Genomic DNA, 25,818 nt, shown 5'->3' with positions numbered 1-25,818 from the left:
GTACACACTACGGCGGTCAGAGTAACACATTACCCGCTGGCCTCCAGTGTAGCTCTGAGATTAGGCTGTTATGTGCTGGCGTGTGGACCACAAAGCAGGGCGGGGTTTAAGGGGATCTGTGCGTGTTTGTGTGTCTTTGTGGTTGTCATAATGGCCGCCTGTGTCGTCGGGCTGAGAGGAGAAACCTGGCGATGAGACTAGAGACGCTTAGATTAACTTGTCTGAGTGGATTGCTGGTTCTGTCGGGGTGCAGAGCGCACGCAAAGGCCGTGAGCTTTTCAGCTTTCGGCGAATGATGCACGGCACACGCTCACTTCCTGTACCAGCTCCTCTGGATGTCTGGACCTGCTGTGGAGGTGGGGGGGCACATTTAGGTGGTGTTTTTCCCCCATGTGAGCGTTGTGGGGATTGCCTTGCTGCATTGGCTGATAAGGTGTGAGCTGTCAGAGGGGGTTGTGTGCATCTTCCTGCTCACGTTGCAGGGGCAGCCCTATGGGGGGGGTTGTGGTGGTGGGGGGGGGTTGCCCTACCAACTCCCACCCCCACCACCTCTGTCCAAACATGAACCGGCCATCCAAACACACACACACACACCTAATGGCCGACTGACAGGGAGGGTGCTGCATAGGGCAACAAGTCGCATGTGTGTGTGTGTGTGTGCGCGCGTTATTAGGTGTCTGCAGTTCTAATAAAGGAAAGCACTGCGTCCTTCAGTGCCTCATCAGATTTGCTCTGCTTTGTCTGCCTGTCTGATTTCTGTCTGTGTGTCCCGTCAGTCGTGCGGTGGAGCCGGATGGCTCGCAGCCTCTGGATCATCTGGAGAAGAGCTCGTTCGGGGAGGACCTCATGTGTGCTTTTTGATTTTCTCGTCGCGACGAGTGCTCTTGGGATTGAGTTTCTCGGAGAAACTTAAGATGTTTGTGTGTTTATTTGACCTGGTGTAAAGAGTGTGTATATATATAAGACCCGAGTGTGCGTCTTTGTGTGTTTGTGTGTGTGTGTGTGTGTGTGTGTGTGGTGTTGCCCAAGCCATTGGAAATGCTGGGGTGTCCAGCGAGGTTATTTTTGGATCAGTGACAGCGTGTCAATGGCTGCAGATGCGTCGCAAAGGAAGGCTCTGAGATACCAACAGACCCTGGTAGGTCTTTCCCGATCTTCCTTTACCTGCCTGTTTGCTCTCTCTTCAAAACTCCTCGTGTTCTGCTGCTACACCTGCTTCTCTGTCATCTCTCCCTCAACTCACCTGTCGCTTCACCTTCCCCAGCCGTTCTTTTCTCTTCCTCAGTTTCGCCTTTCCTTGCTTTTTCTTCCACACCTCCCACCCCCCTTGGCCATTTATATTTTATCAGCCGCATTAGTTCTTTCTGTCTGTAACGCTTCCCTGCTGCATCACGCAAAGTCCGCCTCGTGCGTATCGTCAGATCAGGACACTTCGTCTCCGCCGTCTTCATGCTTCTCCTCCATTGTCTTTTGCTCTTGAGCAAGGTTTCTGCAACTTAATGTCGGATTTATTTGTACAGCCCTCGAACACTTCAGTGGTCTTCACAGTTTAACGCCGCCCACGTTACAAAACGCTGAGCGTAGGCGAGGATTGGAAAACAGGGACCATATTATTCATTTAGGTCTCAAGCTTTGCGTTCCACTGTTTTTATTTTGCCAGATCATATCTTGAAGTATGTAGCTGTGCCATGTGTGACTGCTTTATGCCTCCTGCGTGTGCAGCCTTGTAAAGACATCGCTGTTTTCATGTGTCGGCGGATATAAATACCAATATACGGGAAACCTGAGCAGACAGGTTAGATGTACGTGGTGAAATGAAGTCACGCCACTATATCTTCCAGTTCATCTGTTTAAACGCTCAGCCAGAATGAGGAGCATCTTCACGTCCGGTGGCATTCGACCATCATTCTCTGCTCTGGACGCGAAAGTGACTCGGAGCATCAACGTGCTCTTTTCTGCAGAGTTGATGCTGTGAATTACAAGTTGACACAATGAGCCATCGAAGCTCCGGGAGCAGGTTTGTGTATATAAAGTACGCAGAACTGACAAAGCGAGTTTCAACAACACTGTGTCAGTGCTTTTTCATCCTCCTCTTCCCCTTTGAGAAGGTGAATGATTGCCCAACGCGAATCTTAAATCTGCAGCCCTCCTTAAGGAGGAGGAAGGTGGGGCGGTCAGATATAAAAAAGAAATGTCAATTAATCACGCTGTTTACAAGTCTAACGTCTCCGCAAAGTCACACATCTCTCAGGTGTGAAAGCTGCGATGTCATCCGGGTGCATGATAGAAGAAATTAGAACCTGGGAGGATTTGTGGAGTTTATGTGTCGAGCTGTTAATAGATCCTCCTAATATAATTTATTGATCAGGTGCAGGATGTAGCAGTGTATAAATTTACAGGCTGGTAGTTCGCCTGGTTCACAGATGCACGCCGCTATGATAGTGCTCCCGTTATGTTTAAATGTCTTTTAATTATATTTTAATTATACATTTGAGAACGCTGTTTTTTATCTTGTTGCATGAACCAGATATGTACAACGGTATTAAAATGCCGCTGCATTGCAACATTGCAGGAATTCACCGTGACGTGCAACAGCTTAAAATAAACGTGTTTTAAAAGGAGAAAAAACAACAAATAGAGCAAGTCATGGTGTTAAAAATAAGTTAGTTCTCTGTAAGAATATTTGTTAACTTGTTTCCTGGAAAGAGCCGTGGTGTTAATGCAAATCTAATGGAAATGTCATTGAAATAAAAGCTCAAAGTTAATATTTGTTAATTAGTCATTCATCAAAGAAAAGATGATGTGCTTGTTCAGTGCCTGACTCTAAAGGTTACACTAGAAATCATTTGGGAGTCATTAATTGGAAAGTGTACCACTTTCTGTCAGTCAGCTAATGTCTAAATTGCACCTTGCTTGAAATTAGGCTTTAATAAAAGTCTTAACTAGCTCTGTGTTGACAGTTCGCTTTTCCTGAGAAAACTCTGTGAAATACTAAGAAATTGTGGACCTATAGAGTGCGTGTGTAAGATTATCTAAATTAGAAGTTTTAACTCAGTTTCCATTTGTTTTAGCTCAGCTCAACCTTAAAGTCCAGACGCCTGATGACCTGCAAATCATCAAATTAGTGCCTCTTGGCCTCGTAAAGTTGTAATTACTTCCAAGTAACACAACTGTTGTTGACCCCCGACCTTAACAAAGAGGAAGCTCCCTCTGTGGACTCGTGTCTCGCTGACAGACACGGTGCGGCGGGGTGGCGAGAACAGATCACCGCCCACGTGTGTGTTTACTGTAGAAAGCCACACCGCACCGTACGCTGGTGCCTGCTTTGATACAGATGGCTCTGTGTTACAATATATATGTGATGGATGCGGTTAAAAAGGAGGTTGTGTGAGGAGACGGGACTCAGTCCGTGAGAACGTCAACAGCGGTGAAATGAATCTCATAAGTCTCAAATGTTACAGGCTACTAAAAGGGATAACGTTCACCTGCCAAATGTCTCGCAGACTGGAATGACGGGGATGTAGACGATTAAGCCATTAAATTTCATATGATATCAGTCGCCGAGCGTGTCGCTTCAATTACAGGGGTAGTTAGAATGTAATGATTAGACGTTTAGCCGCTCCATCAGTAGCTTCGAGACGAAGCGCCGCGTTGTTTAACTGTGTCAATAACTTGTCATTGTTTTGTGTAAAGGTTAAAGCCCTCCATCTGTCGGTGCAACAAGCCTCCCGGGAGAGATGGGCCGAAAGAGACACAAACAGCCTGAGAGAGAGGGGAGAAGTGTGTAGAAGTGTGTCAGTGAACATCGGGTCACACTGCTGCTAAATTTATCGACGAGTAAGGTTTCACCTCAGGGGTGGGGGTTGTTAGGGTGGACGGGGCCGAGGGGTGGCGAAAGGGAGAGTCCAAGGGGGAAGAGAAAAGGAGAAAGGTGAAAGGCTGCCACGGGGGTTCATACGCAGGTGAGGCGGTGGAGAAAGTAGGAGAAAGTATCTGTGCCAGCGCAGGCTACATTTGACTGATTTCCAGTGTTTAACTGTGTCTCATGGAGGTGCCTGGGTGGATGTGTATGATTTTTAAATTATAAATGTAAGATTTCAGGAAACTACTATTTTATTTGTAATGGAAACACAAAAATGACCCTTGAGTGTGATGTTCAAATTACCTAAACAAGATTCTGAAAAATAAATGAATAAAACTGTAAATTATTCCCACTAAAACCACGGTTCATTTCAGTATTTATCTTAAGAAGTGACGATTATTAAATTTAAGCAATCAAATGCAGGAACTATTACGTAATGTTAGATCCAGTTAGAATAATAAGAATTTTATTTCTAAAGAACTTTTCAGGATACTTGGCCACACTCTGCAGGAATTAAAAAAATGATCATAAAAGCTTTAAAATCATAGCTTTAAAAGACATTGTCATTAAGAAGGAAACTGATAAACATCACGGGGACGGGCCTAAGTACGTTCAAGTCAAACTATGGACCTTTGTTGCATGTTGCTCCATGTCTCTCCACAACTCTAATTTTCACTCCAAATATATCTACAGATAACACTGAATACTGGAATATACAGAATTGCTGGCTGCAAGAAGGTCATACAGTATGATGTGGCAGGAGAAACACAAGGAGAAATATTTTAAAATGAACATTTGTAGCATTTCCCAGGCTGACAGGAGCGCGATACACGAAACCCAAGGCTGCTTCCAACCCTCCATTCATTTTGTGAACCTGCTCATACACAGACTGGAGGTTAGTTCTTGCCCCGGCGTACATAAGTGAGAGGCTCTGAATACAAAATAGACAGCAGCACTTTAAATTCATAGATAGCAGTGTTCACATATGAGTATCCAATACAACGCACCCAAAGGTAAATGAAACACTAAAGATACGGGGAGCCGTGCAACAGCTTCCCTCTGGGATAGATAAGCAGCAGCAGCAGCTCCCTGGTCCCCAAAGGGCCCACAAACCATGTGAGAACTACTGGGTCACGGCAGAACAGCACAGAGTGACCCACTTTAAGTCCTCACAGCTGGAGAACAGCCGCATTAGATAAACGTAAAGAAACGGAGCCAAACTAATATAATAACAAGCTAATATCACTATCCAAATAAAATCAGTAACGGCTGATGTGTTTACAGATCCGTCACGTGAACGTAGCGTTTAATTGGCTTTTTTATAATTTAATGATCCATTATCTGTGCTGTACACTTTAAAACACCCTGCCGTGCTGTCTCATAACTAGAACTTTATTAATCAGATTTAAGGATTTGGCGCCAAAAATGTTTTTATTGTGTACTAAGACAACAACAACAACATGATACTGTATATGTACCAGAGCCCAGTCAGGCTTTAATGAAGCATGTCATTTATGCTCCAGGCAATTAAAAGCGCAGTGCATTATTATCCACCCGTCCTACACTAGGTAATATGGTTATGGCCTCTCAGTCAGCACGTATTATTGTCATACCTTGAGCCTGTGTCCGGCCTGCCCGCTATCATTTATGATCCTGCTGCTGGAATCTGCTGGATCGGCCGCCCGACTGAGAATCTAGGCCTCTGAATTAAGAGCTGCTGACAATTCATTGTGAAGCTTCAAGTGTCTGTATTAACCTCCACTGCTTCCCCCTCGGTGCATGTGTGTGGGTGTGTGTGTGTGTGCGTGCACCGTATGCGTGCGAGCGTGGCGCCAACCAACCCCCTGTCAGTCACCGGAGATACACTGCATGGAAGCAGGTAGCAGGTACGGCCAGCGTCCACAGCCCCAGCAAAGGCAGGGAAGGACGCATGTAAGACACACACGTCCAGAGAGGGGGCCAAAGGGAGTTGGAGAAGCGGGCAAGAAAGTGAGCGGCGACTCGCAGGAGCAGCAGCTAAAAAGATGAGAGAGCGGATCAACACTTTTGAGACAGTTCTGAATATAGATCAGTTTCTGGTAAGGTTTGCGATGTTTTATACTGCATTTGAGAGTTCAGCGCATTGTGGTTGTGACTTTGCAGCAGGTTCAAGAGTGATTAAAGGGCCCCAACGGTCTGAAGTTCCTTCATTACACGGTGTAAAGTGGAACTCAGTGGACTCATACATGAGACACAGATTGGTTTGTTTCTCTCTTTTAGCCACATCGACATGCCTTAATTAGAACATGACAGCTTGAACAGTGTTTGGATGAGGCATGGAATTGTTACTGTGCTGGTTAATTAGTGTGTGCATATGGAGACACGCACTCGTGGAATGTGTGTGCACTGCGTGGTAGTGCTGGTGTGTGTGTGTGTGTGTGTGTGTGTGTGTGTGTTGAGAGGCGGGTGGGGGTGTAATCTCCTGATCTGTCCATCAGTGAGCGGGTCAGATTTTAACATTAACCTTGTGCTTCAGGACAGGGCTTTATTGTTGTAAGGCCTCCACGCGTACACACAGAACACATAAAACACACACGTTTTCATTTATCACTCTTACAAACACACAAACACAAAGCCAGCCTACTCAACAACCCACACAAGTGCGCGCAGATATTTATGAATATGCAGCGCTGACTCTCCCTCACGAGGGATGCAGTAATATGCCATTATTTTTTTTAATTACCTCTCAAAGTCACGCTGCCCTTCAACCTGTGCATCTACTAGCAGCGACTCAAGCTCTCTTTCTTTTCCCCTGAAAGCCTGTTTTCTTTTTGTTTAGGAGTCTGGAGTTTTGTGTGCTTTACACCGTGTGTCATCTTGTTATACGCGTCTCATAAAGGGACAGATCTGCGTGTGAATTCAAAGCTCCTCGTAGCGTAATGTAAACACAGGTTTTCATTCCTAACAATGAGGAAGGGGTTTCATTTTTGAAAACCATGCTCAGTCCTGTGAGACTTGCAATAAACTCAACAGTAGCAGCTTCGTTTTTTTACAAAAGTTGCTAATCATGAGAGGTTTAAGTGTCAGAGCCGTGCAGTAATACCATAGAGAGATTAGAGACAGGAAAGTGCAGGAAAATAAGAAGCGGGGTAGAGGGAGCCCACCCCAAGTAGCTGGGGTGGAATAAAAAATAAAGGAATAAAAGAAAGAATCTTTTAAAATAAAAGCGTGTGAAAGTTGGAGAAACGGTTGCTGCTGACGTCATTTTAGGGCCTTGTGGTTTCGCTGTTTAACAGATGCACAAGGTTACACTGTGACACAATGCAAATACAAAGCTGAGAGATGAAGACATTAAAGTCAGCGGACGCGTACGACCCGCAGATTCCAGCGTCTTTCTCACGCTGCCAGTTGAGATTGTTGTCTTTTATTTTGTCTTTCCATGTCACCATTTCTACTCCGTAGTATATTAATTGCCACAAGAATACAAAGAAGTCCCTCACAGATTCTCCAATGTGCGTCCAAGGTGACATCAACCGAGATTGTGTGCAAAGCCACGCAAAAATACAAAGTGACTTAATTGTTTGAAATGAATTCTGCACCATGACCTTTTTCAGCTCTTATACGTTTCATGTGCAGTACTGTATGTTTTAATTCTATAGCATGGAATTAAACTAAAATGTGTAGTGATTGTCAGTATTTAGAATTTGCAATTTGTCTTATATTTCAACTCAGCTGTATATCTATCTATCTATCTATCTATCTATCTATCTATCTATCTATCTATCTATCTATCTATCTATCTATCTTTTTTAATAATACAATGAATTTCTAATTCCTGGTTTAGTTTGTATGTATTTAAAAAATGTCAAGAAACTAAGGCATTAACTAGAAAAGCTTTTTTTTCTGTAAGAACTATAAAGAAGTCTTACCAGACCTCTGAGAGTCGTTCATCTCCACTTGAAGCTTGAAGCTCAAGGCTACGTTAGCAGCTGCTAGCGAAACTCAACCTGAGTCTCCTGCTGCCTTCACATGGCTACGACTAGAGAAGTCTTATACGCAAAACTTTTGGAATTCAAATGGCGACATTGTCCATGTGAGGGTGAAAAGACTGCTGCAAGGCAACTGTTAACAAGCTAACAAAGCTAGCAAAGCTAACAAGCTATCTAACAAATAGATAACATGCAGGAAACGCAAAGGTGACATGAAAAGATGAGGCTGCTGGGAATCAATACTCATATATATTAAAAAAACAACAACAACAACAAAAAAAACGTAGAGACCTATACCCCTGCAATATATTAACTTACCATTCACTTCTGTAATTTCTGAAAAAGTCAACAAAAACTGGGAATAGCAGAAAAGAGGTCCGTTGATATGTTACCTCGTCACGGACACCGTAAACACAACCACATTTGAAGGCACCATTGAGTGAAATGAGGCTGTACAAATTGCATTGTGGGTAATACAGGTATCACATTTTGAAATAAAAAGGGCGATATTCAGTTAATGCTCATGAGTCCTGTGGTGTTGCGGGACATAATTCTTATATATTTTTTATTTGGTCTCCTTCTGGTTGTGGTGGGGCCTGGAAGATAAAATGTTTAGTTTTTCTTCTCCTCTCCCTGTGAACAGTGCACAGGTTCCTGTTAACGTCCCTGGTTTTGATGGTGCCTGGTGCCAGTGGCTGTTTGATGATGTTGATGGATTAGTGCTTTGGTGTTAATGTGTAGTGCTGCAGCGTTGGAGGTGGCTGGGTTTTTCTGCAGAGTAGGACAGGAGACAGAACAGGGACAGAGCTGCTGCCACACCATGCGAACGACAGCTGATGAGGAACAGGTAAAGACATGAGGACCTAAGGCTCCATCTGGTCGGATGTTCATTCTGCCAGGACTTAATTACATGGTTGTTTTTATTTTTTATTTTTTTTCCTGACCTCTGGAAGTTCTTACAGTAGATCTTTTTTATTCTAACAGGTTTAATTATTTGCGTACATTCACAGGCCAGGTCTTTTATATAATACTGAGATAGTTGTAGAAGCAAGCAATAGTAAAACTAACTTTTATATACATATATATACATTATATACACTTATAACATTATACTTATATTTTTTTGATCATTTATTCAAATAAGATTCTTACACCAGCCGAGTTCAACAGAGGATCAGTTGTAACCCCTTTTTACTGATGCGTAAATATACTAAATCTGAAGATTCTTTTCAAAGGTAAAAGTTTCTTAGTTCACATTTGTGTGTTTTTATTGTTTTTTTCAGTGCAGGAAAAATAGAGTAGAGCCAAGTAGAGATATGACTGAACTGATTATTATATAATTATGTCTCCATTTTAATGAATATAAATCATTCATCTTTTCTTCAAGCAGCCGAATTCATGGACCTCATATAAGTTGAGCAAAAAACAAACAACATCAACTTAAGTGAATATTAATTGGAACAAAGTTGAAATGTTGAGCCTGCTCCTCGTCTCAGATTTCATTTTCCGTAACCTCTATAAAAAGTTTTATTGTCCCGATTGAACGTCCTTTAAATAATTATAAAATCCAAATCATTTAACTTCTTAGACACAGGTTAAACTTAATCATATTCATGTAGGTTTATATGACTCTGACTTTAAAAGATTGAAATTTGATTGATTAGACAGCGCACATTGTCAGACAGTCATTTAACAAGGCTGCAAGAAATAATTAAAATATAAAATCCCAAAATATTGGATTGAGTCTAATTTTATTTCAGCTCCCTGTCCTAAAAAAAAGCTCCTTAACTTACTTTATAATCTCTCTGATCTGTGGTGTAAACACTTAAAGCCTCATGATTCTTGCAGCGGACTAAAGTAAAATAAGCGGATCGATAAAAATAACATAAAAAAAAGTGATTTATGGAAGTAATCTCCAACTGTGCCTTTGTGTGATGTGAGCTGTTGGCATTTCTTTGTGCGGCGTATCACTCCTCTGCTGTTGTCTAACAGTTAGGACAGGGGTAATGCGCTGCTCGCGGTGCAGCGGTGTTCTGGATAACGGTTTGTGGTTAACGAGATTTAAAATAACCTACGAGACGGTTTAGAGGCATCAAATGTTTTCGAAAAGCCTCCAGCAGTAACTGCACAGCCACCTGCTATGTGGCGTATTCATGTATTAATTATAAACTTCTATATCAGTCACTTTGTCATGTGGCCGTTGTGAATCATCTATTACAGTGGACTGGTTGGGTGAAGTTGTGTTTTCGTGCCCTCAGGCTGGAGAAGAGAAGAAAAGAGAAAAAAAAGCACCAAAAGATTGATTGCACTCACTTTCATTTTTACATTTTCACAGCAGGTGACGTTGCAGATTGTTGTGGCGTATTTGTTTGATTGCCCTCAGAGCATCATTATGTGCTGATCCTTCATCCTGGTGGGGCCTCGTGGTTGGATGTGTCAGCTCTCCTTCCCCGTGTGAACATGAGACAGAAATGTGTGGCTGGCAGCTCCCTTCATGATTTAGCCTCTTGCTTTGCTGTGTGGTGGGATGCATGTGATCTGTAGGTTTCAGTTGCACATTTGTTGCTCCTCTCGGTTTTGCGGTAGAGCTGTCGCGGTGTACCGCTGCATTAAAAAATGAAATTTCAATATTGTGTTAAAAATGTGCACATAATAATATCGTGTAAATCCTGGCTGCCCAATTTGGGGCGCACATTAAAGAAGCCAGATAGATGTTCAGTAATTAATTCAGTAGTGTGTATTTTGCATGTGCATGCTATATATATATATATCCATATTTAACTTAATGACCGCAAAATTAACATTTTGGCCCACGACCCTCCCCCCATATTCAATTTTGGCCCTCCACTGGGAAGCACTTGGGCACTCCTGGTGTACATTTACACTGTAAATGATCCAGTGCCACTTGAACACAGTGTGTGTTTTACATCTGCCCGTTTTCTTCCATTCTACTGTTGTTCGGAGCGTAATCCGTCTCCCAAAAGAGAGAAAATCACATGAATAATGTTAAAGATGCATTTCTTTGACTTTGCCGTTATTATTCACATTTTTGTTGATGACGCCATAATATCGTTATTGTGCCATTTTTTTGTCCACGATAATCGTGAAGCATAAATCTGATATCATGACAGCGGAGTGTTTTACAGCTTCTATGGTTTGCGGTGCAAACTGACCATGAGGCGTGTGACCAGGTGTGCAGTGTGCAGTTAGAGTCCGTGCTCGTTTCTTGGCTTGTATATGTAAAACATACATTAAGTCTGGAAGAGGAAGATGTGGAATGTCTTCCAGGATCTCTGGACTCCTTCCCAGCCTCTGCTTCCACTCAGGGAGGGGTTTTTCCGATCTCTATGCCCGTTTTGTCTATTTCTGTCTGCCAGGGTATTCAGGTTGGTGTGTATCCCTTACACACACGCCGCACATTCCCCACTTCTTTTTCGTTATCTCAAGACTCTTTGCACTGGATCTAGTTTTATCTTTCTCCAGAGGCTCAGTTGTCAGAGGTATTCCTCCTTCTCGTCCCCTTCTCTCCTTCCTGTTGTTTTGCTTTACTTACCATCAAAGAAACGTGTGATTTCTTGACTTCCTGTTTCGTAGTGATTGTGAGCGTTTGCCCCTTGGTTACAGCTGTACGGTGAGTACAGAGAGCAGCTGGGAAACTTTGCTCGACGGGAGGCTGCCCGTTTGCTGACAGAGAGACAATGGAAAAGACAGGCAGGAGACAACACCACGGGCCGCAGAGGCCAGGGCCGGCGGCATCATCATCATCACCTGACGCTGGAGTCGCATCACAGCCATGGGTCTTCTACCAAGAAGCCTCGTCCCTACTCCAAATGCCAAGGTGACATCACTGCTGTGAACTCATGAATCTAATTGTCTCATTTAAAAAGATGCTTTACTCACAGTGACAGTCTATATTGCCTCAGTTATATTTTAAATGTAAAACTTTATTGTTTTGTTTCACTACTCAGCAGAGTATACTTATCTGATGGCACATTATGATTTTATATGAAACACAGTGGTCTTGTAAAAAATATAACCTGGTGCTATAGTTTAATTGGAAGCATGAGGCACTTAGAAATAAAACTATTTCGATTTGAGGCAGCAGCAAGACACTTTCTACGGTATCTTAATACACACCACCCAGCCCTAAAGATACAAAATCTATAGAAATAAGTGATTATATTTATTCAGCTTACTCTTTGTTTAAATGTATTCCCCATCACAAAGGTGGGGATTCTTATTTAAATTTAAGTCAGCATATAAAATTCACACCATTTGTTCAATGTTTAAAGTTTGTTATTTATTAACTGGTCAGTAGATGTTCTTCCTTTAGTATTGTTGGTAATCACACAGGTCAGACACAGTACTGTCAACATCAGTACAAATACAGTCATGTAGTAAGTGTCTGTGTTGGCACTGGGTCAGATGTGTTGATTCAGCTCTCTGACCTTCTTGAGGCTGTTCTAGGTTCTGCTGTAATGCTGGCTTTGTCACGAACATATTTTAAATTGATCTTACATTAAATACAGGTGTCATTTGCCTTAAATGTATATATATATATATATATATATATATATGTATTTATGTATACTGGATATTAAAATATCCAGTATACATTGACTTGTCAGCTCATAACATTACTGTACACTAATGAATTGAAGTTGAAACAGTGTGTAAGATCATTTTGGAAGATGTAACTTGTGGTGCTGTTCAACTGTATTGTATTTAGACTAGCCCACTGACTAAAACGGGTTGTTGGTGCAACACAATATAGTTCAATAGCACTAAAAACCGCAGCCTCCAAAATGAAAACACGGTTGAATCAACAGCTCCCTGAGTTATTTGAAAAATAAGTGAATACCGTAACCTTCATGAAGCTAAGACTGAGAGCGTGACTGTTATATAAGAATGCATTCATTTTCACCAGTGTAGCAAATGAACTGTCTAGTGAGGTTATGTTAGTCATGGAGAGACTTACTCAGCCAGCGTTAGTTAAAACTGTTATATAATATATTTTTTAAAAGGTGTCTTTTCAAAACATTGGTACACAATGTATTTTAAAAGAAAAAGCATGCTACATACTAAAGGTGCTGAAGACTTTCTGGACCTTGATACGCAAGGCGGCCAACAAATTGACACTGTTGAATAGTACTATGGAAAGGTTTTTGAACTTGACCCATCAGATACAAATCCCAGATTCTGCTACAACAGTACAAGATATTTCATGAAAGTCCCCAACATTATGTACCTGCACTAAATCTGAGCTTCATGAAGGTTGTAGTATTCAGCATTTGTTTGTCTTTGAAAAAGGCTTTTCAAATACTGTGCATACATATATTTGACTGAATGTCAGATCATTCTGCGTTTATTTACTACATCTCTTGTGCCCATGATCCCTCTGAGTGATGCCCTCTCAGGCACTCTTACAATACCTGACTGCCAGTAATTAAATCAGGTGATAAATGGGTTTGAGGTGAATCGTTATTTTCTTTCTCTCTGTCCCAGATTGTTTGGCTCGTGTGCGGCGGTACATCGTGACAAAGATGGGGGAGGATTGGATATTCCTGGTCCTTCTGGGCCTCACTATGGCTCTGGTCAGCTGGAGTATGGACTACGCCAGTGCCAAAAGCCTGCAAGGTACCATGGGGAAACGTAACAGGGATTAGTGCTGTCAAGTCTGCAGTTTGATGGCACAGGATTTTACTTCCTCTTCAAAAGCCCTTTCCTCTGTCTGATTGTGGTGTTTCTCTGTCTTACAGCCTATAAATGGGTGCATGGGGAGCTTAAGGGCAATGTGGCGCTCCAGTACCTCGCCTGGGTTACATATCCCATGATCCTTGTCATGTTCGCCTCGCTCTTCTGTCACCTGGTTTCACCACAGGCCATCGGTAAGCCCTCCGTCACCTGTCAGCCTCTCTCATCCTCTCACCAGGTTCTCTCCTATCTTTTTGTGTGGTTTCATTCCTTACTGCATCTTCCACAGGTATTTTGTCTTCTCCTAAATCTTTTTTTTTTCTGTCTTCCTACAGGTTCAGGTATCCCTGAGCTGAAAACCATCCTGAGAGGTGTAGTGCTAAAGGAGTATCTCACGCTCAAAGCTTTCATAGCCAAAGTCATCGGCCTCACCGCTGGCCTAGGTAGTGGGATGCCAGTGGGCAAAGAGGTAAACAGACTCACATTTCATATTTTTACGTACCGTTCTCAGTGTCTGTCGCTCTCCACTCATTCAACATCATAAACATCCTATTTTCGTTTCCTTTTCCGTCACTTGCTCTGCTCTTTCTTCAAGCCTGGGGGGTAATAAATCATCTTCTGTCATGTCTTTCCCCTCACCCTCATCTCCCCAGACTGGGGCACATTATTCAAGTCCTCAGCAACAGAGTACATTCATTTCCCCATTACAGTAGCAGGGCAACTGTCACATCCAGCAATTACACAGTGATTTATCTGTTCTGATAACAACATGTCCCAGTTTAGATTCTCTGTTTTACCAACAATAGTCTCCGTCTGTGCAGATAACATTACATGTCGCTCTTCTGTGTCGGTAACATCCTCCCATCACCTCCAGGGTCCGTTTGTCCACATTGCCAGTATCTGTGCCGCAGTGCTGAGTCGATTCATGTCCATCTTCTCCGGAGTCTATGAGGTAAGCTGAGGCCCTGAGCAAAACAGACTACAGTAGCTGTAACCTTTATCTTCTTACTGACCACAGTCAACATGGCAATGAATGCAGTTTTTTTTTTTTTTTTTTTGTCGTAACTTGCTTTGTTGTTGTGTTTTTTGCAACTACAGGGTTCCCACCGACATTAAAAATTATATACCTAACAAACAACACATTTCTATGAACCTTGTTGTGCTTTGAGCTAATTAGCAATGTTACCATGCTAACATGGTAGACATGGTAAACATGCTACCTGCCAAGTATCAGCACACTGCATACAGTACACATTACAGTTTGCAGGTTTTTCTTTTTAAAATTAGCATAAGAACATTATAAAATTAGCTGGAGATAGATATACTAATGCTATCATGCTAATTTTAACAATTCTCATGCTTAAAGTAATTCCTAGCTGCCTCACAGAGATTTGAAATTCGCATGTGTTGTATCTAATCAGTTTTTTTTTGTGCTTTTAATTTTCTTGCCATTTGGTTCTTGTTATAAAATGACTAATGTTGAAACATTAGAGAGTCAGCTTAAATCAGAGATATGGATTTTTTTATTTGCTTTCACTGGCAAGCTGAAATGTTGACTGTAAACTACGATGATGAATGTTAACGTGCTAATGGTAGCATGCTAATGTTTAGCTTAAAGCACACTGTTCCACGCCATAGCCTGTCTACATTCCGAACAACCAAGCACAGCTAGCGAGGGGCTATAGGCTGGTTTTATTCTGAAAATGACTGGTTCACCTTGAAAGTGACATATAATATCTAATCCTTCTGTTTTTCAATACACCATTTTATCTTTGCACCATCCTCTCCTTGCTTTACAGTGTCTCTGTTGATAATGAGGCCTCGGCTGTGTATAGATTTGACCAAAACGTGACACTTTTAAGTCCCTGAAATTCGCTCTGTAAAGTTAATTACTGAAGAGAAAGTGGGAACCCTGTGATCGTTTTCCATCCGTGTCTCTCCCACCCAGCTCGCAAACCTCCCCTCCCTGGTTCTCTTGTGCCTTTGTTTTGATTTGCCCCCTTGCACCTCATCTGTGTTCGTGTCTCACTGTATTAATAGAGTGACGGTTATGTCTGGCATGTGTATTAACAGTGACCTCCCTTATCCCTTTCTCCCTCCTTTCCCGCTCTCTCTTTGTCTCTCCTTGGCGTTCTCATTCATCCACGCTTGTCTGTGTCCTCCCCATGTCCCCTCTGTCTCCACCCTTTACCCTTAACTCCCAGAATGGTACCCATAGCCAGGACCTGTTGGTGTGTGCGTGTGCCGTGGGAGTGGCCACCTGTTTTGCTGCCCCTGTGGGAGGCAAGTCCCGCCATGCTCTCTAGGGCACAGGTCTGCGGTCAGCTTTGTCCTCCTCGAATAGCATCAGAAACACAACCGTGGAGGTTAAATCTGACCTCAAACCAGTGGCCTGTCTTATAAGTATTGAATAAACACTGTATTTTTTAATACCTTTGTTTTTATTCACAATTATAGAAAATGTAATCTTATTATCGCCATACTTGGGACTTCCCAGGACCTTTACTGTTTGTTTGTTTTTTAGCATCTCCACCATCTCTGCATTCACTCTGTAACTCAACTTATAAAGCAACAAGAAATCCTATAGTTCAAGGTCATGGGTAATCAATGGAAGTATTTTATGTCTGCTACCTTCAATTTTCAGCCTGCAATCAGTTGCAGGGATGTGTCTCCAAGGACGATGTGACCACTTGGTTTGTTTCCTGATTGCTTAATTGCTTCCTCTTAGTCTGATTATTCTCACTGGCATGTGCATCTTCAGCTTTGTATTCTCTCCATGTGATTATTTTTATCCCACTTTATCACTTTTTCTCCATTCTCCACTGAGCATTATTTATTCACTTTATTCCGTGTTGCTTCCCCTCTGTCATCTCTCCCCACGTGTCCTCCCCACCTTGATCTTTTATTCTCTTTCCCCGCCTCACTCTACTGTCTTTCTGTCAACGTTCCTCGTCACCTCCAATTTCCCCCTCTTCATCATATCTCGCCTTTCATCCCTCACTCTCTGTGTCACCCCTTCACCTCCTCCCCGTTTTGTCCTCTCCCTCTCTGTTTTCTGTGTCAGTAGAACCCTTATGGTTACGCAGATATACTGACTGTTGGCTGTGCCGTGGGGGTGGGATGCTGTTTCGGCACTCCACTGGGAGGTACGGTACGACTCGCACACCGCCTCTTAACCAGAACTGCATCATCAAACGTCCCCCTGTCCTGGATTCATGCTGCATTGGACAGGATATCAAATAAAATGACTAATAATAATAATGTAATTTTAGTCTTAGATCTTGTTTTGCCTGCTTGTGTAATGACTGCAGCTCAGCTCACAGTGGATGGCCAATACTGATATTACATTTTGAGTGTTTACAACGCCTGAAAACGGTTTATAATAATAATATATTTACACAAACGTATAGATAAAAACTACTTTTTATGATCCTTTTCATTTGTTTTTTATGACCTTGCAAAAGCGGTGGAGTAGATTATTTCAGCCTATATTTCTCATTATTTATATGCGAATAATATATAAATACATACATATTCTATTTAGACAAAGCATTTCTGTATAAAGCCCATTCAGAAACAACACAAAGTTAAACTTATGTCCTCTGTATAGGCAGGTAAAATGCTACAAATCACTTTACAAACCATATTTTTATACCGACCAACATATTTGTGTTGTTTTCTGAAACAAAGACCAAGGTCTTTGGTTGAGCAGCCAACTAAAATGCCATCAACCTCATTCATATTCTTGTAAATGTAAGATTTGCTGTTTTTGTGTTTGTTTTATGTGGCTGGGAACTATTATTACTATCTATTATCATTACTAATAATAACTATTGTTATTGGGACTGTTGTTGTGTCAGACTAACGAAAATTTACATACACATGTATAGTTAATAAATGATCTACTAATTGAAGGAATAATCTGATGAATAATCAGAAATATCTCAAAACTAAATCCTAATAATATTTGGTGTGAGCACTCACAGCTTTTAAAGCAGAACCAGTTGTACTCGGTGCATTTCCCCACAGGTTTTTGAGGTTCTCAGCAAATTGTTCCAAATATCCTAGAGAATTTTTATTAATTCATCTTTTGTTAATTTATCTGTTAGTCTTTATGTCTCTTATTTCCTCATGTATTAACAGACTGAATCCATGGTCATTTTGTTGATAAAGACAGTTCTTTATATTTATATTCGGGTTCAGTGTAACGCTGCAGAATGAATTCTGGACCAATCAGACTCCCATCTTTCCTTTGCACATAACGCACAACATAATAAAAACTTAACATACTCTAAAATACACTGCTGACACGCTGTTAGTTCTTTTCTCCTTGGCCTTTGTTCAGCTGTTTTATCTTGTTCCGAGCAATGCTTCTGACGGTAGTGATGTTTATTTTATTGCTTCACATGCTGATTAAATCTATGTGTGTGTGTGTGTGTGTGTGTGTGAGAGGCAGACTACATGTAAGTGTGTGTTTACTTGTGTCTGAGTGTGCGTTCACTCCCTGTTGTTCTCCCGTTGTGCATAATTACACCCTAAGAGTCAAGTGTTGTTGGACTCATTTGGCTTATTTAACTCGTTTCTTTTCTTTCTTGCTCCTTTCCCTTGCTTTCCTCTCCTCTCCTCTCATTCCTCCCACTGTCCATGCTCATTTTTTCTGTAATCCCTCCTCTCCCTCTGTTCCTCCTTCTCTCCCTCCCCGTCACCAGGGGTGTTGTTCAGTATTGAGGTCACGTCTACCTACTTTGCGGTGAGGAATTACTGGCGGGGATACTTTGCAGCCACGTTCAGCGCCTTCATATTCAGAGTGCTCTCCGTTTGGAACAAGGATGCTGGTGAGAAGCGAATGCACAGTCAACACACACACATCCACACGCACACACAATCACGCACACACATCCACACACACACAACCACACACACACACGCTGCAGAGGAAAGACAGCTGAGTTTGCACTTTATTGAAATAAGCTGAATATGACAGCTCAGTAATACTTGCTTCTTTAGATAAACTTGAAATGTTTCAAGTCATCAAGTACAGAAAGCAACCCAGCAGCACTGTAGTGTAAAATTCTCACAACCTGCTCTTAACAGATTATATATTTTTCGAAATACAGGATCTACTTTATACACAAATATAATGTTCATCACATTCATCAAACTCTTCATCTTCTCTAGTTTCGGTTCACTATAAAAATCTCCAGACATGTGCTCCTGTGTAGATACAGTTCAAAGAATGTGCAGTAGTCCAATCTGATCCTGATGACGTCCTTACAAGCAACATCTTCCTAACATTTATAAAATAAAAATAAACAATACATATGCATTTTTTTTAATAAAGTTTCAGTTTACAAAGGAAATATTTTACATTCGTTATTATTTTATCATATTTGCAGATTCATTTTTATTACAGAATCACTACATAGTAACATTTACAGTAAATATCTATAACACTGTGTTGCTACACTTTCCATGCTACATATATACCTATAGACTATTATTACATTGACACTGTTATATTATCATTGTAAAGTACTTATACAATTGTCATCTTGTACCCCGTTACTGGGTTGATTTGCTGCTATTTGCTCATGGTTGGATGCTAAACTGTGTTTTATTGTGTATGCACCGTAGCATAGGCAATGACAATAAAGTCAATTCCAATTTAATTTAATCTTATAATGTTGGAAGGGGCATTGCTATGTTGGGCTAATGGAGAATGTAAGTGAAAGTGGTCAACCAGAGAGTTGTTAGCTCTTCAGAGTGTTTTAGCATCTTCTGTCGCATTGGTTTTCCATCCAACAGCTGTGCTTTTTTCTTTCTTATAGCTCTCACAATGTTGTTTTGGCAAAACCAGTGAGGCTCTAAGGATCCTTATATAAGTTACAAGACAGTCACAGAAAAAGTCTGATGTTTTCTTTCACTGGTGGAGACAAAAACTGAGCTAAAAGAATGAACATTTAACTTTTGCTCATCACATGAGTCCATTCTGCAAACAAGTGCACGCTCTCAGCTCTGAGGGTGAATGTGTACAGCTTGGTACTGCTACAGCTGACCATTTAATGCAGGTTTCGGCTTCCCACAGTCCCACACATTGTACCAGTCTGTGAGTACTAAGGTTTTCCTATTCCTGGCAGGCCCCAGTAGAAAAGCAATTTTCTTGTAGATACCAAAATAACGTTAATTCAAGATGATGTGAGAGCAAATGAGATTGAGATCACTTCTGTTATGGTGTTAATGATTTTCTTTGTTCTATTTCATTTTCCCTCTCCCTCTCAGTCACAATCACAGCTCTCTTCAAAACTAATTTTCGGATGGATTTCCCCTTTGACCTGCAGGAGCTGCCTGCATTTGCAGTAATAGGGTAAGGGTATTTGGGAGTATATGCGTGCCTGTGTGTTTGTTTGTTTGTTTCGTAGCTGCTACAGCATGTGGTCACACCATAGATGCATCCTTTCCAATATAAGTCCTTGTCTAATGGTTATTAAACAAATGCGGTTCTAGGACTTTGACCAGCCTGTTTCCTGTTCCTGTTTCATGTTTCAGGATCTCGTGTGGTTTCCTGGGAGCGTTCTTTGTTTACCTGAACAGACAGGTGGTTCTCTTCATGAGAAGGCCAACAGCTCTCACCCGCTTCCTAACCAAACAGTAAGGTCCCAGCACGGAAACAGACGCGACAGCGCTCCTCTCCATGCTGCTGTGCGTTAACGCGGCACTCGGCTCACCCGCTTTGGGACTCCTGTAGCAGACACTGTTCCCCGCGACTGAAACCATTTGTGCATTCAAATCCAATTCTTCTTAATGTTTCTGAGCTGCACTCCTCAAACTCATCAGTCTCACAACACTGGCCAGCAAAGCCTTAACAACCTTTCAGACGGTTTTTCACTCAATGGGAAAATTCACTTGTCCCCTGAGACTCAGCAGTCAGGGAACATTAGTCGTCACCATTAGTGAAAAGCGAGCTGCGGCACCAATAGGGCCGTACAATCAGCAGCGCTACACACTCAGAGACAGGAAGTGTTGCAGGGTTCTCGGAATACACTGTTCACCCTTAATGACCGTGTTTATGTCCGTGTTTGTGTGTTCTCCCAGCCGTTTGATCTATCCAGGCGCTGTGACGCTGATCATCGCCACCTTCACGTTTCCCCCTGGGTTTGGGCAGTTCATGGCTGGAGAGGTGAGACCGAATCAATCTCATGCTCTCTGACTTCTTTTTCATGAGCGCTCATTACTATTTACGATAGTTTTGAAGAATGAAAAGTCAGAGGGGTCTAGATTGGGTGGTTTGTTGTGTATATTAAAGCCGAGGGAGGCCATAATAAATTGAATTTAATTGCAGCCGCTCATCAATTTCACGCAGAAATGTCGTATAAGGGCATTTGTGGTTCCAGAGGAGGCTGCGTGAAATCTTAAAGTGTAGCGTGAGCCGCTTGTGTAGCAGAGCAGAATAAGTAAGTGCTCCATCTGTGCGTCTACACAGAAGGCTTTCGAGGCAGTTAGTTAGCATAAAACTAAAAATAGCCTTGGAGTCAAAAAACATAATTAGGGGTCGCGAAGAAAAATAAAAGGTCATCTGACAGTTTTGCTTGTGTATGTCTGCTTTTCTTTTAATAAATCTGGAGGGTCTGTTTTGAGCATTTGATGAAGACCTTGTATGGTATCAATAATCTAGTCTGTTTACATCATTGAATATTACTGGCCTGAAAAGACCTGATGTGCACATGTGGAAACCCATTTTCACTGTGTGTGTGTCTGTTCTCTCCGATAGCTGATGCCCAGAGAGTGCATCAACTCCCTCTTTGATAATTTCACCTGGACCAAAATCTCAGGATACCCTGGTCCTGCCGCCCTGGGCCGCTCCTCTGCGTGGCTGCATCCTCGTGTCAGTGTCTTTCTCATCCTCCTCCTCTTCTTCATCATGAAGGTATCACCCCTTCCCTCTTGCCGCACAGCCGGCGCTGCCTTGAAATATACCATGTGGTGTAATGAAACTCCCGTGGGGCCGCTCTCCATCCTACCTTGATCCTGTTTTTGTGTTGCAGTTCTGGATGTCAGCAGTTTCCACCACAATGCCCATCCCCTCGGGTGCCTTCATGCCAGTGTTCATATTAGGTAAGAGGATTTTTGTAATTCGAGTGCGGTGTCTCCTGGTGAGCTTCGGTCCAGTTTGTCTTTACCAGGCGCGTCTTATCTCTCCCCTCAAGGAGCTGCTTTCGGTCGCCTCGTAGGGGAGATCATGGCCACTCTGTTCCCAAACGGAATTCTGTTTGATGGGATAGTGTACCGCATCCTGCCGGGAGGCTACGCCGTCATTGGTCAGTCCGCCAACATATCCATGGGTTACTGGAGGCCTACAGAGTTCTTGAGGAGTTGTAAATTTAAGAAAGGTTAAATAATGCTTTGAGTGATCGGCTTTAGAAAAAAATATGTTTAAAGACATTTAAAAATGGCACCAAAATGTGTCATTTTGGTTTTGGTAAAACCACTGTTACTCTGTTATATCACAAACGTGATTAGATTTATCCATAACTGGTGGTTATTATGGTTACAGATGAAATACTTTTCCTCTTCATTACATGTGCTGGGCCAGTGTCCTGCTACACATCCTAAATAGCACTAAGTAGCACAGTGTTTGAGATCAAATAGGCTCCTTGTCAGATACATAAGAGTCAGACAGGTAATTAATACTACAGAGGAGTTTACACCCTCTCCTCTGCTTTCTGTCAGGTGCGGCAGCGATGACGGGAGCTGTCACACACACAGTCTCCACGGCGGTGATCTGCTTTGAACTGACTGGTCAAATATCCCACATATTACCCATGATGGTGGCGGTCATCCTAGCCAACATGGTGGCTCAGGGTCTACAGCCTTCGCTCTACGACTCCATCATCCAGGTGAAGAAGCTGCCCTACCTGCCTGAGCTGGCCCTCGGGCACATCAGGTAACGCTGGTAACCCGTACTGTATTTTCCACACAGCTGGCACTGACAGATGAGGAGAATTCATTGTAGTATTTCTACATTTCCAGCAAATATAACATCTTCGTGGAGGACATCATGGTGCGCAAAGTGAAGTTCTTGTCTTCTGAATCCACATATCGGGAGTTAAACCATCTGCTCGAGACGACAACACTGAAAACGATTCCCCTGGTCGACTCTAAAGGTACGATGACCATCATTATTACTGCTTCCGCATGTTCCAGGTGCTATGCTAAGCTAAGCTATGCTAACCACGATTATTATTATTAACCACGAAAGCAACAGAAAAGATGTTTGATGTAACTTTTGACAATGTCCCCAAATGCCAAACTACTTTTCTGAAACTTCCCTGTCTGCAGAATCTATGATTCTTCTGGGCTCAATTGAGCGAACAGAGCTTCAGGCCGTTTTTGACTGGTGGCTTTCTCCGGAAAGGCGAGTCTTTGAAAGAGGGCCGAGTTCACCAGGGCAAGGCTCTAAGGTCAGCTGGGAGTCTTTCACCTTCGTAGACGAGGAGGGTGGAGAGGTGAGCTCAGACCATTAACTGACTCCCGGGTGTAATTTTAAGTTTCTAAAATTTACCATAACTCACTGTGCTGAATCCCCAGATCGCTGCTCCCGTGCAGGAAGAATGTAACGGACCCATCCCACCCCCCAAACCCCAGGAGCCCTCCACCAACCACACAGGCTCAGGTACCATGCAATTTCCGCTGCAAATGTGGACGGTGCACCCGTCAAATGTCACCTTCCCTCTCCTCTGACATTCGTTGCCATACGTGTTCTCAGACAAGCGCAGGCTGCCGTCTGTCAGGAGGACCCTTCAGAGACTCTTCTCCTCCACGTCTTCGACAGGCCAGGCTGAAACTCAGGTACCAAGATCAGCCTCACACACTCATCATTTTGAGGCCAAAAACTCAAAGGACCAGTGTATCAGGGATCTGCGGCTGAGTTGGCAGTGACAGCTCAGACAGGGGCATCAGTCCAGCAGGGCAGCCGGAGCCAACCTCACTAATGTGCTGGGTGGAGTATAACATGCACACGCACAGCCGAGCTGACACGTCATTATCTGTATAGCTGCTGACGCAGACATACTGTCTATCTGTCGGCCCAACATCTCTTTCTTTCATCCTCTTCCATCAGGAGACAACAACCCCTCCCCTGACTGACACCATGTCCCCACAGGAGGTACTGTACACTTTGGACTCGGCGAACAATGAACCGACAAATCAGTTCAACCGATAATTAGAAACTTTGTCTAATACGAGCCCATCTCTGTGCCTTGTGGTTGGCTGATGCAGATCAAAACCTGGGAAGAGGAAGAGCTCGACAAACCAATTGATATGGAGCAGATACGCATAGATCCCTCCCCATTCCAGCTGGTGGAAAGGACGTCTCTGCACAAGGTGACCACAGCCTCAGCTGATTCACAATTTCTTCTCTTATTTACCAGATTTTTAAAAAGCAATTTTGAGATATTTGCTTATCTATATTTCATAAGCTGGTTAGATCAGCTCAGCACACACACTGCTCTAAAACCTGATTTGATAAAACGTGTTACTGAGCTGCACCGGGGGAATAGTTGCATCCAGTAAAAGTCAATATATCAATTTTATTTTATTGTGCTGCTGCTTCTTCCATCTTTCTAAAGCTATAAACAGTCATAAAGCTTTGAATCCTACATTTTGTGTCGTCGTTTCCCTCTTTTACTTGCAGAGAAATTGTTTATGAGGAACAGTGCAGCCATGCAAGCAGAACACAGTCACAGTACAACACATTTAACACTGACTGGATCATGTCCTCCTCCCTCTCTCATTACTCAGACCCACACTCTGTTCTCTCTGCTGGGGCTCAGTCACGCCTATGTCACCAGTATTGGAAAGCTGGTGGGAGTCGTGGCACTGAAAGAGGTAAAATCACCTTTTTTTTTCTCCCTTTTCTTTTTTTTTTTCTTCATCTGTGTCTTTTGGCTCCTCTCTTGATATGAGCCAGTAATGTGGCATGACAGCGAGCCGTGATGATCTCACAGTGTGGGCAGTCGTTGTGTCACTGGGTGCCTCACATTTTACGCTCTGATTCATGTGGTTATTCCGTTAACCGCCCCCACAAATCATCTCTCTGAATGTTCACTTTAGTGATCCTCCTCATGATTTCTTTCTCTGTGGTTTTGCCTCCACACACACACGTCAACCCCATCCTCTCTTCCAACAGTTGCAGAAGGCGATAGAGGGCTCAACTCGCAGCGGGGTGAGGCTCCGTCCCCCTCTGGCCAGCTTCAGAGATGCAAGCAGGAAAGCCAAGAAGCACCAGCCCCCGTCCTCCACCCCATCCTCTCCGACGAGGGACAGAGACCTGTGGGGGGAGGGGAGCAGAGGAGACGGGGGGCTGGCGAGGAAGGAGTCCAGAGAGGATTCAAGAGGGAAGACATCGTCTTCCAGAGGAGCTTCCGGATGTGACACGGCTCCCTCCTCACCCAGCAGCACGGGGAGCACCAGTGGCACCTCCGCCACCGCAAGAGGAACTGAAGACACTGCTCAGGACGCAGCGTCCCCCTCCACGTCCTCCCCTAACTCGCCCTCACCTCCTGCCTCCCCTGTGTCTCCCACCAGCCCTGTCCTCACACTGTCCTCCCTGCAGGAGGAGGGGGACAGCGAGGAGTCCGATGAGCCGATCTAGGAGAATTGGGTTTGAAGAAGAAAGACGTTTTCCTTCTTTTGATAACTCTCCTTTCCCCCAGAGACACTTGGCTCTCAGCGAGCGGCGAGCACAAAGCTCACTTGTAGTACAGGATAGTTTTTTTTCTACTCTAATGACAGTCTCATTTTTTCACTCTTTAAACTCTCAGGTGCCTTCCTGTGTCTTTTGAACCTCAGACCATCACTTTCAGTCCTACATATCATTAATATTCAACTTCCACCCGTATCTTGGACATGTTGAAAGCAGCTCATCATTACATGCACCAATATCTGTTAATTTCCTTAAGTTCTTTAGTTTGAGCAGCTGACAGCAATGAATTCTGTGATAATATTTAAATTCATAAGAGCTTAATTAATTTGACCTAGAGGTCAAAGCGATCATACGTTTAAAGTTTACTGATTGAGGCTAATTTTAAAATATACGATACACTTATCATGTATTTCCTGTATGGTTAACATTTAAATCAATTTTACCAGTTTGTAATTTTTAAAGATAATAAATATTTAAATTGTCGACTAAATTATTTGAATCATTTGCGGTGATAAAGCTCATGCTAGTAGCCTCACCAAGCTGATGCTAAACATGCTCACGCGGATAACGTTAACATGATGTTTAGCACGTAG

The 25,818-nt window shown here is 42.8% G+C and overlaps 1 protein-coding gene across 3 annotated transcripts; it reads left to right on the top strand.

The window, feature by feature from the left end:
* Positions 1–625: 625 nt before the first annotated feature.
* On the top strand, positions 626–25,715 carry clcn1b (chloride channel, voltage-sensitive 1b). Of its 3 annotated transcripts, none has more exons than XM_047598473.1 (23): positions 626–1,138; positions 11,455–11,668; positions 13,336–13,467; positions 13,590–13,718; positions 13,860–13,993; positions 14,399–14,476; positions 16,592–16,670; positions 18,234–18,359; positions 19,804–19,888; positions 20,071–20,172; positions 20,617–20,701; positions 21,293–21,448; positions 21,567–21,636; positions 21,729–21,839; positions 22,252–22,465; positions 22,552–22,685; positions 22,861–23,027; positions 23,110–23,194; positions 23,288–23,370; positions 23,642–23,686; positions 23,800–23,904; positions 24,322–24,408; positions 24,710–25,715. In XM_047598473.1, exons 1-23 carry the CDS (start codon positions 1,088–1,090, stop codon positions 25,172–25,174), a joined length of 2,937 nt encoding a protein of 978 aa, XP_047454429.1. In that variant the 5' UTR covers positions 626–1,087; the 3' UTR covers positions 25,175–25,715. The 3 variants fall into 3 exon arrangements, with proteins under 3 accessions (XP_047454429.1, XP_047454428.1, XP_047454427.1); XM_047598472.1 differs by lacking the exon at positions 626–1,138 and adding an exon at positions 5,799–5,940; XM_047598471.1 differs by lacking the exon at positions 626–1,138 and adding an exon at positions 8,573–8,677.
* The last annotated feature ends 103 nt before the right edge of the window (positions 25,716–25,818 follow it).

Source organism: Mugil cephalus, chromosome 11 (genome assembly GCF_022458985.1).
Source record: "Mugil cephalus isolate CIBA_MC_2020 chromosome 11, CIBA_Mcephalus_1.1, whole genome shotgun sequence".
Classification (NCBI taxonomy): domain Eukaryota; kingdom Metazoa; phylum Chordata; class Actinopteri; order Mugiliformes; family Mugilidae; genus Mugil; species Mugil cephalus.
Note: the sequence above shows the minus strand (reverse complement) of the source record. Positions and strands in the feature narration are given on the sequence as shown.